At 36.1% G+C, this 14987-nt stretch overlaps 1 protein-coding gene across 3 annotated transcripts; it reads right to left on the reverse strand.

Moving 5' to 3' along the window:
• Window positions 1-1102: 1102 nt before the first annotated feature.
• On the reverse strand, window positions 1103-6992 carry LOC110800440 (uncharacterized). 3 transcript variants are annotated; one of them, XM_056826481.1, is made up of 9 exons: window positions 6684-6990; window positions 6328-6403; window positions 5921-6048; window positions 5175-5372; window positions 4838-5079; window positions 4171-4213; window positions 3802-3893; window positions 3404-3553; window positions 1103-1337 (listed from the first exon to the last, which is right to left on the reverse strand). In XM_056826481.1, exons 4-9 carry the CDS (start codon window positions 5179-5181, stop codon window positions 1167-1169), a joined length of 705 nt encoding a protein of 234 aa, XP_056682459.1. In that variant the 5' UTR covers window positions 5182-5372; window positions 5921-6048; window positions 6328-6403; window positions 6684-6990; the 3' UTR covers window positions 1103-1166. The 3 variants fall into 3 exon arrangements, 2 of the variants coding, with proteins under 2 accessions (XP_056682459.1, XP_056682458.1); XM_056826480.1 differs by lacking the exon at window positions 6328-6403; XR_008918508.1 differs by lacking the exons at window positions 1103-1337; window positions 3404-3553; window positions 6328-6403 and having other exon boundaries at window positions 3796-3893; window positions 4171-4720; window positions 4838-5372; window positions 6684-6992.
• Window positions 6993-14987: the final 7995 nt, after the last annotated feature.

Raw genomic sequence — 14987 nt, forward strand, 5'->3', positions numbered from 1 at the left:
TAGTCAGTGCACTATCAGGACTTTCGGGTTCGGGTTCAATAGGGTCAGGTCAGAATTATTTGTATTATTGTAATAATTGTTTTGTTATTATGTTTCATAACTTTGCATAGTAGTTAGATTAAAAGTCAAAATTGGGTTGAATCGGGTTTGGGTTTTAAATGCTTCTTAATTCGGGTTTGGGTTTACAAATGCTTGATAAAGACCCAGTGTTTCGGGTCGGAGACGAACCGGCATGTTATGATAACATAACCGATCCTTAAAAATTTGTTAAAATCTTGACTACCTGCTCATGTCCTTACAGAACCACGATATTAAAATCAGAAGTGTACATATCATGTCCAGATCAGGACTAACATGTCAATCGACTCTGTACATATTATGTCAATATTAGACCTCTAAATCAGGACTAATATGTCCAGATCATGACTAACATGGCCAGATCAAGACGAACATGTCCGGCTCACGACTCTTCCGATTGATGTTATGTCCGGATCACGACTCTTCCAATTGATGTTTGCTTCACATTTTAGGGTTTCTTTATATGTTTTCACCCTTAAAAACCCTAATCCCTAAAAACCCTAAACCCTAAACCCTAAACCCTAAACCCTAAACCCTATACCCTATACCCTATACCCTATACCCTATACCCACTAGTAGAAAAAACCCTTGTTGCAGCGGGCTTTTAGACCCCTGTTGCAGCGTACATCGTATGCTGCAACTGGGGGGCCTGCAACAAGTCTGGACTTGTTGCAGCGTACAATGTTCGCTGCAAAATGTACTTTTTTGCAGCGTACATATGCATGTATGCTGCAACAAGTGTCAAAAATTTGGCCAAAATCTTGACTTGTTACAGCGTACAAATTCATGTACGCTGTAAAAGACTCAACCTGTTGCAGGGTACATCTATTTGTAGGTTGCAACAAGTCTGAAATTTTGCCAAATTTTACACCCTTGTTGCAGCGTACACATATATATGTACGCTGCAACAAAGCACTTTTGGCGGGAAAATTTTAGTTTTATTTAGGGATACCTAGAGTGCCTTGCACCAAATATAGAAACCTATCACAACAATAATAGAATATCGCAACCTGTATAACAAATATAAAAACAATAACTGTTGTTTTTTATATTTAATATACCCCAAAACCAAAGTGCATGTACTACATTTAAATATTTGTACGTTCCAATTTCAACGTACGCATACATTTTAATATCAAACAACTCGACCAAGCGCGCTCGGGCCAATAATAAATACTTGCTGGTAAAAATTTAGCCAATTTCTCACGAACCACATCAATTTCCTCACTAGCATAAGGCGCATTCCTCGGAGTATATACCTTCAAAAACAAAAATTTGATGGGAGCATTAGATTAAATGTCATTTTAGTCTAAATATCATCCATAACGACCCAATGAGACTTAAATGTGCATAAATAGATTGGAATGAGTATTGAAACTTTAAAACTAATCATATTAATCATGTAATAAGTTTCAATTGAGTCCTTAAGTTCTTTAGTTCAAAGTTGGAAACGAAAATGTCATTTTAGTCTAAATATGACCTATAACGACCCAATGAGCCTTAAATGTGCGTAAATAGATTGTAAGGAGTCTTGGAAACTTAAAACTAAGCATGTTAAAAGGTTTTAAAATGAGTCTTTAGGTTCTTTAGTTCAAAGTTGGGAGCGGAAATGCCTTAATTTAGCCTAAATATGACTTATAACCACCAAACAAGTCTCAAATGTGCATAAATCGATCAGATTGAGTCTTAGAAACTTAAAACTAATCATATTAATCATGTAATAAGTTGGAAGTGAGTCCTTAGGTTCGTTAGTTCAAAGTTGGGAGCGAAAATGTCATTTTAGCCTAATTATAACCTATAACGGCCAAACAAGTCTCAAATGTGCATAAATAGATTGGATTGAGTCTTGGAATTAAAACTAATCATATGAATCATGTAATAAGTTTGAAATGAGTTTTTAGGTTCGTTAGTTCAAAGTTCGAAGCGAAAATGTCATTTTAGCCTAAATATGACCTATAATGGCCAAACAAGTCTCAAATGTGCATAAATAGATTGGATTGAGTCTTGGAAAGTTAAAACTAATCATATGAATCATGTAGTAAGTTTCAAATGAGTTCTTAGGTTCGTTAGTTCAAAGTTGAGAGCGAAAATGCCTCATTTTAGCCTAAATATGACCTATAACGACCAAATAAGTCTCAAATGTGCGTAAATTGATTGGACTGAGTCTTGGAAACTTAAAACTAATCATATTAATCATGTAATAAGTTGGAAGTGAGTCCTTAGGTTTGTTAGTTCAAAGTTAGGAGCGAAAATGTCATTTTAGCCTAAATATTACCTATAATGGCCAAACAAGTCTCAAATGTGCATAAATAGATTGGTTTGAGTCTTGGAAAGTTAAAAATAATCATATGAATCATGTAGTAAGTTTGAAATGAGTCTTAGGTTTGTTAGTTCAAAGTTGGGAGCGAAAATGTCATTTTAGCCTAAATATGACCTATAACGACCTAATGAGCCTTGAATGTGCATTAATAGATTGGAATGAGTATTGAAAACTTAAAACTAAGCATATTAATCATGTAATAAGTTTGAAATGGATCGTTAGGTTCTTTGGTTCAAAGTTGGGAACGAAAATGTTATTTTAGTCTCGTTTGATCGTTATATGGCATATTTTGACTAAAATAGTCGTTTTCGCTCCCAACTCTCAACTTATGAACCAAAATAGGATTTTAAACCCTCACTACTACAAAATTGGGAATAGAAAGCATAAGATATGAAATGCTCAAGTGACATGACCGCTCTATATAGAATATAAAACAGTTAAGTGAGAAAATTGCTTTACATAATTATAATAAAAGAAACGTGTCGGATACCCCACCGTTCTATATTCCCTTGTCTTACATAAAATATTTTATAAACTAAACCTAAATACGAATAGAGAGCGGGTAGGAACCTGAGAGTTAAGTATACTTTCTCAAAATTTATCACATACACCTTTTTTTTTTTAACCTGGATGCACTCCTATTTATTTTCCATCAATTATTTCCATTTTATTTTTAAACAAAAACCTAACACCTCTAGTCCACTCCTCATACTTCACGCCACCTCCATCTCCCTTCCTCGGTCTTCCTTCCCACCTTTTTCTAATCCCGTTGATGCTTATTTGCAATTTTTATAACCTTTGTAATGACTTCTCTACAACCTATCTATTTGAACATTCTTTCAATCTTTTTATTCTCGTTGATGATTTTATGAGAGATTAACTATGGGTGATTGTTCAAGATTATTAATGGACTAAAAGTGCAGTGCTAAATTCTCAAATTCGAAAATAGTAAAACTAGTCAACAACACATGGAAAGAATCAGGACAATGGCCAGAATATTATTACCTCGGAGAATACTGAAATCATGTCCCGTGGGCTACATTTTGTCAAGAAATGAGCAATAATAGTTTCAACGATCCCACGGCAACTCTCGGACACTCCTGCAAACTTGGCAATAACTTTGGGCAACTCAAATGAAAGGGCATCGACAATAGCCTGTTAGAAACCATCAGAAGCCACACAGTTAAATTTATTGTCACTAGACGGTGCCCTAACCCGAAACATCTGGGGCATGGCTACTCAATCCACCCCGTAATGTAGTTTCCATAGATGATGCATAACCCCAACACTTCTAACTATATACATAGTAAACATTGTTAAAAGGGTTTTATCAAAATCTGGGTTTCTACCTCCTGGGTGGACTAGAATAAATAATTTGTCACAAAAAGAAACTATGAAATTACCATCCAAATCAAAAACCGGTTTCTGCTCCATGGATGTGATCCATGATGGAAAGCAAAGGTGGTTTGTCGCCTCATCACCTTGTTCCTCTTTGCTGCAGAGTAGCCGAATAAAGTGAAAAAAACAGTTGAAGCATAGTGCTCTAACATTTATGGCAGATGTCAAACCTAAATATATTACTTTAACATACAAACAAACAAAAACAAAACATATAGATGACAGAGGAATGTTCTGACTGGTAGAATATAAATAACCATATGTGCTAGATGTCAAACAATTGAATTAAATTCAGAAGTATCCACGCAGTATAAGGCACACCATAGCAATTTTTAAAGTTGTTCAAAAATCAGTTCATATCTTCATTGATTTACCTTGCAGAATTGCCTGGAATTCCCATATTTTCCAACTGTATATCTGCAAAATACAATCACAAGTAGACAATGATGTCAATGAAGCATAATTTAACAGTAAAATCAAGAAAATGAATTAACAATCTAAGCAGATATATCATATATGTACTTCAAGTCTTCAACTCAATCGGGCTCCCAATTCCACCGTCATTTGAGCCACTATCAAGAGTTGCATTTAGTTATTAAATCTTTCTGATGATTCACATTGAAAACAATTTCACAAATTCTAGCTTGTATATTTGTAGTATTTGCTTAACAAAAATTTGCATCAAAGGCCCAATCTCATGTTTTGTAGTATATTTCTTGAACGGCTGCTTTACTTATCCCAGGTGTTCAAAATTCTTTAGGGAATAATAAACAACTAAAAGATAGGAGGTAGATTGCAGTATGTTATTATCTGGGTTTCTTCATCATCAAAATCTGAAACAGCAGCATCAGAAATTGAGCTGAGAAACTCAACAATCCCAAAAATTACTTATTCCGATTGACGAATATCACCAGCTTCAACTGCCTGCAACAAAAACTCAGTAAAGTGTACATAGTAAACATTGTTAAAAGGGTTTTATTCAATCATTTGCATAAATCTGATCATAAATTTTAGAAGTTTGAAAGAAATGCGGGAGGGGACCTTGGAGCAGGAGACAAGGGATTGTTGAAGGCGAAGAATGTAGGGTTGCGGAGTTTGCTCCACTGCTGCTGACATTGTTGATGTTGTTATTATCTGTGCGAAGAATGTAGGGTTGCGGAGAATGTAAGGCACTGCCGCTGCTGACACGTTGGCTCTTGGAACTAATTGTACAGAGGATTGCTTATGTTCTAACTGATACAACTTTTCAATTAAAGAGTCTGTTTGCTCTGCCTTGTCAGCATCTGTATTTGGATCGGCATCAACATTAGGCTCATTCTGAGGAAAAGGATGTTAGTTAATCAAACCCCAATGACCTAGAAACTCCATAATTTCTTGCCTTGCATCTATATCCCCAATAGACAGCTCCGACAGATATTTAAGTTCAATGTTTGTGTTTGGATTGGCATGACACCTCTTCATGATCCAAGTCTGTATCTCCTTGTAGACATCTGGAGTCCGATTTTCCACCTTCCCATTGAAGAAGAACACAGTGTTTGTTTCTCAATTGAATGAATTTTTTCCCAGGAAAACCAACCTTGAAAGGAACAAACCATTATTGTATCAATAAATGGAATTCCAAATATATACATTTGGAGAACATTCTATTTCGTTCCAAAATTTGCTAGTGCAATCATGTCAAACAGATGGGATTTCGAACATCTACTACAGCCAAACATGAAACAATTACAATGATACATCTTGAATCAGCAAATCAAACCACAATACCAGCAGATCCCAGAGAAACTATTTATTACTGTTGGGTAACCAATTCAGACCCCAGAGAGAAAATTCAACAAAAGCAAATCAACCTATGAAAAATCCCAGAAACATATGCAAAAAAAGGGGAGAAATTCCTGAGAACCCAATAAAAACGGGAATATTCCAGCATTTTGAATATAATTTCCCTCAAGTAATGAACAATATCAATCAACCAAAAACCCAGCATTATCAGAAATCTGGAGAATGGAACTGTTTTTTTTAATACTTTTAATGTTTTTTTTTTTTTTTTGAGTAAAGTAATCTGGAGAGATTCAGGAGCCCAGATAGTGTAAAAAGTAAAACTTGCAGTAAGCAAGCACAAACCTTTGCTCAGACTCAGACTCCAATTTAACCTTCTGTCCTCTTTGATTCGCCAGCTCTATGTTGTAGTCCTAAATCGGCAGTGATCCATTATCATGTCTCGTCTCTTCACGAGCATACCTACAACCAACCTTGTAATTTGAAGACAAAAATTTTTTAGGCATTAGGTCAGTAGAAATTCAGCCAGCAATCAACACATATCAAATTATGTTAAAGCAAGTAATAACCATCCTCATTCTCTTTTACCTTGAGCAAGTTACGTTACATTTAAACTGACTATAGTAAAGAAACTTTAGAAAAGCTTGACAAAGTACAAATTTTGAAAGCCAAACCCTAGAACATAGTACTTGAACTAAGCAAATACTTTAAACAAACGATAGGACTCCAATTTCATAACAAGCCAACATTACCTTTGTGTTCATTTCAATTAAAACAGATACAAGGCAAAAGCATCCAACTGAAAATCCAATTAAGATCTTCAATGACCTAGTTATTATTCACAGAAAATCGAGTTTGATGAGTTTTGCAATTACAGAGTTTTCTTTTTATTCACAAAGAATCGAACAACTCTAACTGCAATAATCAAGTGCGTGGAAGTAATTCTAACTGCAATAATCAACTGCATATCTACTATCCTGCCCCAACTTAGTCTGGAGTTTGGACCCAGCCGGAGCCCGGAGGCAATAGAAAACTGTCTACTCTAAAAGAATTGAACAAACCCTAATTCGTAAAACAAAAATCAAGAGGGGACAGGGAGGATAATTACTTGCCGCGGCGAGGAGATTGACGGAGAACCACCGGCCGAGCAAGCTAACTTCTTTCTTGGAACTACCGGCCGAGCAAGCTAACAGGTGGAGAGGAGGCGAGAAAAGAGACCAGAACTACCGGCGACTGGCGAGGAGGCCAAAACCACCGACGAGGAACCAGAACCACCGATTGACGACGCATGGAAAGCTTTTTTGTCTTGACAGGGAAGGGTTTTTTTTTTTGGAGGGGACGAAGCAGCTGGGAAAGCAAGGGAAGAAGAAAGGGAGTTGAGCGGGGACTGAAGTTTTGATTCTCGATTAATTTGTTTTGAATTTGTTCTCAACCAACATTGCAGCTAACAATTTTACCCGGGCTATTGCAGGGGGCTTTAAAGTGTACGCTGCAACAAAAACGGGTTATTGCAAGGGGCTTTTAAAATGTGCGCTGCGATAAACTTTTTGCAAGGGGCTTTTAAATTGTACGCTGCAACAACTCTTTAAATGATTTGACCCGCGTTGACCGACTGGTTGTTGAAGCGTATTAATACATGTACGCTGCAATAAGGGGGTTGCAACAGGGGTTTTTTCTACTAGTGACCCTATACCATATACCATATACCCTAAACACTAAACCCTTAATTCCTAAACCCTATACCCTAAATCCCTAACCCTAAACCCTTAACCCTAAACCCTAAACCCTAAATCCCTAACCATAAAGCCTTAACCTTAAACCCTTAACCCTAACCCCTAGCGAATAAGTTATTTATTATTCATATGAAATTAGTTGATCGTTACTTATTTATTATTATTATGAGTTAGGAACCAAATCCATAAATTGGAATATCCTTAGGAAACAAGACCCTAGCACATTAGTTATTTATCAGAAATAAGAAAATAATTAGGAACCAAGACCCTAGAAAGTTAATTAGCACATATTGGAAAATAGTTAGGAACCAAAACCCAAGAACGTTAGTTATCTATTTGAAATTTGACAATCATTAGGAACCACGACCCTAGAAGGTAGTTAATTCTGTTTTTTAATTTACCTTTTAACCAACATATCAATCATAGTTTATAAATATTTATAACTTATACAAAAATATTATTTCCATTTTTACAAATATACTACCATTTTGTAAAAGTTACTACAATTTACTACCATTTCAACAAATTTAGTACCAATTTAGTACCATTTAGTACCATTTAATAACTGTAAACCGCACTTTTATTTACCCGGTCTTAATTAATGAAATTCATAAATATGGATTTTATTCCCAAACATATATGTCCCCTAAAATTGAGACATCTTAACCATCCACAACAACACAACATCCTAACCATCTATTTTGAATCTACCCATTCCAACCAAGAAAGATTTCCACTTTTGAACGAAACCATAAGCAGCCCCCTTTGTAACCAATTTCCGCTGATCTCTCTCTCCCACCATCAACCCTAGATCCAAACGACGATGGTATAACCTCTCTGGCCGGAATCTCCATCAAGCAGGCCGTCTATGCAACCTTACTCAACCCCATCGCCAAGGTTCTCTCCCCCATCAACACCTTACTCACCTCCTTGGACGCCACCTTCACCACCACACCCGATATTGACAACGGAGTATACGTCAATCTTAGAGACGGAAATTCCAGCTGCCGGAATTTTAGAGATGAACTTCAATATGGTCGATTACCTGCTAGATACAACAGACATCAACAACCTTCAAATTGCGAGTTCACAGACGTTGAGGGAGATGATTATGAATATCCACTACAAGAAAATCGTTTTTTAGCAACGAAAAATGTCGTTGCCAAAAATATCTTTAGCAACAATTTTACATTTAAGGCAACGATTTCAGTTTGTTATGAGAGATGCCGTTACTAAAGGTATCTGCAACGACTTATTTTCGTTGCCAAAAATGTGACATGGCAACAATACCTTCGTTGCTAAACATATGCCGTTGCCAAACTCAATGGTAGGCGAGTACGCAAATCCTATTTTTCACAACGATAAATAGTCGTTACCAAAAACTTTTCCTATTTAGCAACGAAATATGTTGTTGCCAAAAAGAAATAAATCAAGTAGTACGAACGCTAATTGTTATGCTTTTATTTATATTTATACCTTCTCATTAAAATATTGATAATAAATTTTACAAGAACATAAACCATAATATCCAACAATTAGAATTAACAATAGAACCCGATTTCATAGATCATTAAATTTACATTATCCAAAAAAAAAAATTATCACTACAAAATTTCAAAAGGTGATGAAAAACTCAATTCTTAGATAGCTTATAATCACAAATATCAATTTTCTGATACATGGTGGGAGTGTGTAAAGAGTGCTCACTTCAATGTTAGAAATGACAACATTGTTGTTGCCCTTAGCTTCTGTATTTGACATTTTCTTCGGGTGAAAATTCTGACTGTCTTGAAGGGGTAGTGAATTATAGTCATTAGTCGGAACTAAAATTGCCTAACTGATGTTTAGTTCTCGTGATAGCCTTGCAGCTACTTCTCATCAACGTTTAAGGTAATTTCAGGTTAATTTTAGTGGTCGAGACTACAAATGGAGCCAACATGGCATTGCTCATTGCTCTCAGTTGCATCTAATTTCCCTTAGTCGTTTGCTCAATATTCGATGTTTGAAACTGATTCTCTCTACAGTAATTCCTTGGCGTAAACTCATAGCCTTCAGCCCCTCCAGCGTAATTACTTCCATGAGTCCCCTGATCTGCTGAGCATATGCTAGCATTGTTTTTCTCGGCATACGTGTTCCGCTGCATCACAATTCAAGGCAGTACATATATTCAGCTTATATATATGATGCAAGTATGGGTAAATGTTGTACTTAAAACCTTTCCTAACCCGAAAGATATTCAGTCACTACCGAACTCAACCAAATGTATTCGAAAAATGAAAAACTGTACACAAATCCAAAGCATCCAATTCTTATTGCAAGTGTATATGGAAACAAGATGCACATGAGTTTTCACCAAAATGTTTGTATCAAATAGGAAATTGAAAATTATCATATCTGAACCCAGCAAATGAACCGAACAGATTACCTCGATCTGTGATGTTTACCATACCCCAAATAATTGGAAACTCAATTTGCAAATTCTCTAGAAGGATACCCCTGAGCTGCTAACAGAGTAACACCATCCAACATCAACAAAACAACAATATGAATAATAATGTACGATGTAAAAACCTGATAAATTTACAAACTCTCCATACTTTATACCAGTTGTCTTCTAAGTATTAACTTCAAAACGAAGTATGATATTGACCCTCAAAATATTCAAATGTAGCATCAAGTTATGGAAGTGTTTGTTTAGTTTTATGACTAAAGTTTGGTAGAGATTCCAATAACATCTAGTAAGGCACTGTGCAAAAAAAAAAGAAACATCAACTATGTAAACTCAATCATCACACATTGCTCCAGACTACGATAAAAATAATGATGAAGTGAATCCACCTTAAGAAACATTAACAGAATAAAGGTGCATTATCAAATACTCAAATAGTATAACGGGACACCAAAACAATGATTGTTCAACAAATGGAACTTCAATGCATCTATGGACATGTTAATGCTCAAAACAACAAAAGAAAATTTAAATTATCTCACCTGCACACGATGAATCACTTTGATTTCTTAGAAGCAAAGCTACCAAACCTATTAGATTCTTCTTTGAATTCAACATCGCAAGCTCTAAAACTTCGAACATATCCTATCTTTATAAATCTGGGTCTGCTAAATACATCTGTAAACAATAAAAAATTTAAAGGTAGATATAGAAATTCAGAATTACTATGAGAATTTATAGAACACACGAAATTGATATAAAACAAAAAAACTAGGATATAATCCATCAGAAGGAGTTTCATTGATTTGAAGTTCATTAACATTAGATACAAAAAGGGTGGAAAAGAAAATCCATCACAAAACAACTTTTAGAAGAAAAAAAATAGAGAAATGGATAAGCGACAACCATGTCAGAGTGCCCACGAATAGAGTGCACATGGTTATCCCATGAAAAAAATGGGTTCGTCGACTCGAGCGCGTTAACATCAATTTTTTTTATTATATAAACATCTCCAACCCTATTCACATTTCATAAATCCAATTAAAAACCCATCAAAATACTACAAGTTTACAACCTACAAAACATTAAGATCACTTAAGAAAGAAAAATAAGTCCAACAACAATGCGCCAGAACAATTCCATCCCTGCATTTGATACCTACAACAGTACTGAAAATTGGCGAAAATCACAAGTTCAATCACTCCTAAAGAGACACTTCATATTTCCATCTTCCATTGATTGAAAGGAAATCTGCTAAAATGAATTTAAGGAGAAAATAGTTACCATTTCTTGTAGAGAAATAATAGCCATCTCTCAACTAATTAATTTACTTTAAAATACTTACCCAGAAAAAAGAAATAACCGCATTTTAGTGCAACCAAATCAATAAGTAGGTTCCCTCAAAAAAAAAAAAAAATTCAAACAGTAGGCATAATAAATAAAAAAAATCAAGTAAGAGTGTTATTCCAGTAGGAACACGCACAAGAGGGGGGGGGGTGAATTGTAATTAGAACTTTGATAAAGTTTCTTGCGGAACTTAAGAAACAATCAAGAAACTGAGAATAGAGAAGACAATAACAACAATTGTGAAAACTTCTTGATACTAATCAAGAAGAGAATTCTTTTATTATGGTAATGCCTCGATTACAATAATCTCTCCAACACAAGTTCCTCTCAAACTCGTGTTCCTCACAGTAATCTACTTCGATTACAACTCCTTAACTTCTCTCTCTCAGACTTAAACTCTAAGTCTAAACAGGATAACTCTATCCTTACTAATACAAAATATAATTCGTGTTTGGATAACTCTAGATATTAATAATGCTTTTGTGTGGATATAAGGAACTTAGGAACTTTGAATTAACTAGGACACAAACTGTTTTAGAAAATCTTAGACAAAACGTTTTTAGGAAAGCAAGAACTCTCAGAATGTTTGTGTACTTTAAACCAAAAACGATTTCCCTTTTATAGTGTTTATCCTTAGGGTTAGTTCCCTTCAAAACCTCAACTGCTAACTGCCAGCACTTTGGTCTCCACGTCCCTTGACTTGAGGAACAAGGGGAAGACCACTTCCCACGTTCAGCCATAAAGCAGTTAGTGATTTGACTCAATCAAACCCTAAAATATTTCTTTAAAACAGATTTTATTTATCTACAAAAACTTAGGAGAATTTTTAGGAAAATAAGTTTTGTTTAAATAAAATAAAACGTAAATCTATTTTATATTAAATATGCAAAACTTGTTTTTATTTATGAAAATGTTTTCCATAAAAATCGCTTCCAATAAAATAAATGGCCTAATTAAATCATAAGTTCCTTGAGTACTCTATATACCATTAGCATAATTAATATTTACATAAAATTCTAAGTACAGTGGACTACCTAGACTTCATGTCTTCCCTTTGTCTGTAACTTGCAACTCAGAAGCTTCAGACGTTCCAGCCAAGGAACATTGATGAGTTCCTCTCTAGCTAACACAGGAACTCTTGGCTATGAGTCTGTAATAGTTCTTGTGGATATTCGGAACTCTTGATATGTAACTGTGTTGCTCCTCTTGTGACTTCAAACTGGAACAGATACAACTTCCAGCTCTGAAACTCCATTGACTGTTCCAAGTGTACCTCAGGAACTTCACCAGTTTATTCAAGTTCCTATCCTAATAGAAACTTGGGCATATGCCTGTTCAAAGTCATTTAGCAACCACAATCAGGAAGTTTGCAATATGTGTGTGTCATCAACCAAAACTTAGGAACAACAATATTCCCCCTTTTTGGTGATGACAACACTTGCAAACTTTTTACAAAGAGAGTAAGTACAAACAAACAAGAACTTATACAGACTATTGTGAAACAGAACATAAAAATTGAAAAACAAAAGAGAAAGATTAGAGAGAAGAAAGAGGAGCACCCTTGGCTTACAGAGAGATTCAGAGAGATTGATTCAGGAACTGGATTGAGTGTGCCTTGGAAGTTTGCACCCATGACTTCCCCCTGTTGACATCAACAAAAAGCATAGCACGAAATATAGCCATTCCAAACACAGTGCCCCACGATCAACGTTTGGCAAGTTAAGCTAGCCTCAAAGTATTAAACTAACTCATACAATAAATTGAAAGCAAGCAGTAATGATCAAGACTAGAAAGCATAGATATGTGTAACCAAGCAAGTCAAAATAAGATGGAACAAATACCCAAGTTTAAAAATTATACAAACCGAAAGCAAATTAAAAAGATTGTTCCATGGCAAAAGATAAAAGAAACATGGGATAGGGTGATTTAGGCTTGGGATGGGGAACCAGAACCAGCAGTTTCTTCTATCACAGTCTCCTCAAAAGATTCCAGATTGTTGATCTTGGTGAGGATTGTGGCACGAGTTGCATTGGCTTGTTCTGAGTAGTGGTGAAGATCGTTTTGGAGAGTCTTGACACTTGTAACCAATGCACCTATGTGGGCCTGCATTGAGCTAATCCTGTGATCTGTTCCCTCCTGTAGTTCCACCAGACGAGCAACTGTTGCCTTTAGCTCCAATATCTGATCATCCTTTGTGTTCCAGGCACCCCCATGATCTTGAACATGTTCCTGTTCAGATGGAACACGACGAGCTTTGGACTTTTTGGAGGATCTGGGTGTCCTTTTTCTTGGCCTAACAGTTTCAGGCAGTTCCTCTTGATTCAGTGGAACAGCATCCTCCTCTATGGGCATCTCCTTGACATCCCCTTCCTCATTTATTTCCATGAAGACAGGCCCTCTTTTCTTGTTCTCCTTCATTGCTACCCTCATGCTCTTTCTTTTTCCTACACTCTTCCTGTTCCCTCGAGGTAAAGGGACCTCTATTTGTTCGAGTTCCTCCTCCTCCTCCACTTCTTCTTTAACTGCAATTCCTTCCTGATCTTCCTCATCTTGTTTCTCTTCCTTTCCAGCCCTAATGACTTTACCCTGAACCACTTTAAGATTTAATAGATGGAGCATTTCAAGTTGAAGGATTTGGGTGGATTTTAAGGGAATCACAAAGTATGGGCTAAGGTCAACTGAGAAGCTTTTGAAGATTTCTGTAAGAAGGGAGGAGTATGGAATTTTGAATTTGGGGATACAGGTGGATAAGTGTTTGATCATGATTGCAGGAAAGTTTATGGGAATTTTCCTTTCAAGACAATACATGAGACATGCATCAAACAGACTTGCTATGTTCCTTTTCTGAGTTCGAGGAACTACACCTCTCCACACAATATTAAACAGTAATTTTTGAAGAGGTGAAAAGCAGTTGTGTGAGGTGGAGGTGGATACTTTAGAATCTCCTCCAATGGAACCAACTATATCTTTCTCATCTACATTATCTATGGTCACTGTGATTTGACCTTTGAGCCACATATCAAAACCCCTATTGGGTGTACCAAACAGCTGTTCCAGATAAGAGGCATCAAATTCGATGCGAGTTCCATTCACTTTACTTGAACATACATTATCAACACATGCAAAGTTCTTGCAGAATTCTTTCATAGCTTCAGGAATTAAGGGGGATTTGGCATAGGTACTCAACAGACTTACCCACTTTTGTTGTTCAAGGATTTCCATCAACTCTTTAAATTTCGTGGCTTCACACCATGTTGAGTTGATTGCGAACCCCTCGACCAGATTGTTTTCCTTTGCAGTGAGTTTCTTGGACCCTTTAGCTTCCCCCTGAGTTTGAGCATTCTCCTCTGTTTCCTCGATGTTTTCACCAGAAGCTTCCACTCGTCGTTTTTTGGATTTTCTTGTGGAGGATCTAGGGTTTGAGATTGGGGATTTCATTTCGATGTCAGTGTTGGTTTGTTCCCCCTGAGTGATTGCGAGCATTGGATTGTGGGATCGAAGAGGAATTGGCGATTGAATGGGTGAGGTATCCATGGGAACAGGAGATGAAGGGTTTCTCTTTCGTTTGAGGGATGTGAGATCAGTGTTGTTGCTTGTGAGAACCATGGTTGAGGTTTTTATAGGTGGAAGGAGAGGTGATGTCAGTGGAGAAGGCGTGTGAGAGAGAGAAAGGGGGTTGCATGGATTGATTGTGGAAAGTGAAGAGTTTCTCCTATTTATTGCCAATGGAACCGTTCCAAACATTCTTTGAATATGGGTATTCGGTTTTTAATAATAAAAAAAATAAATAGATAAAAATAAAAGGAAAATAAAAAAAATTGTGTTTGACTTTGACTTGCTTAATTTCGTATCTCTGACTTAACTAGTTTGAAAGGAACTGCTT

The sequence above is a fragment of the Spinacia oleracea genome, chromosome 4 (assembly GCF_020520425.1).
Source record: "Spinacia oleracea cultivar Varoflay chromosome 4, BTI_SOV_V1, whole genome shotgun sequence".
In the NCBI taxonomy this organism is placed as follows: domain Eukaryota; kingdom Viridiplantae; phylum Streptophyta; class Magnoliopsida; order Caryophyllales; family Amaranthaceae; genus Spinacia; species Spinacia oleracea.

What these genes read in the sequence shown, in the direction of transcription:
- LOC110800440 (XM_056826480.1), bottom strand. An exon ending in ATTCCAGGCAATTCTGCAAG is followed by an intron (nt 3,894 to 4,170) that starts GTAAATCAATGA and finishes GCTACTCTGCAG; the next exon opens with CAAAGAGGAACAAGGTGATG. An exon ending in TGATTTCAGTATTCTCCGAG is followed by an intron (nt 1,338 to 3,403) that starts GTAATAATATTC and finishes TTGTTTTTGAAG; the next exon opens with GTATATACTCCGAGGAATGC.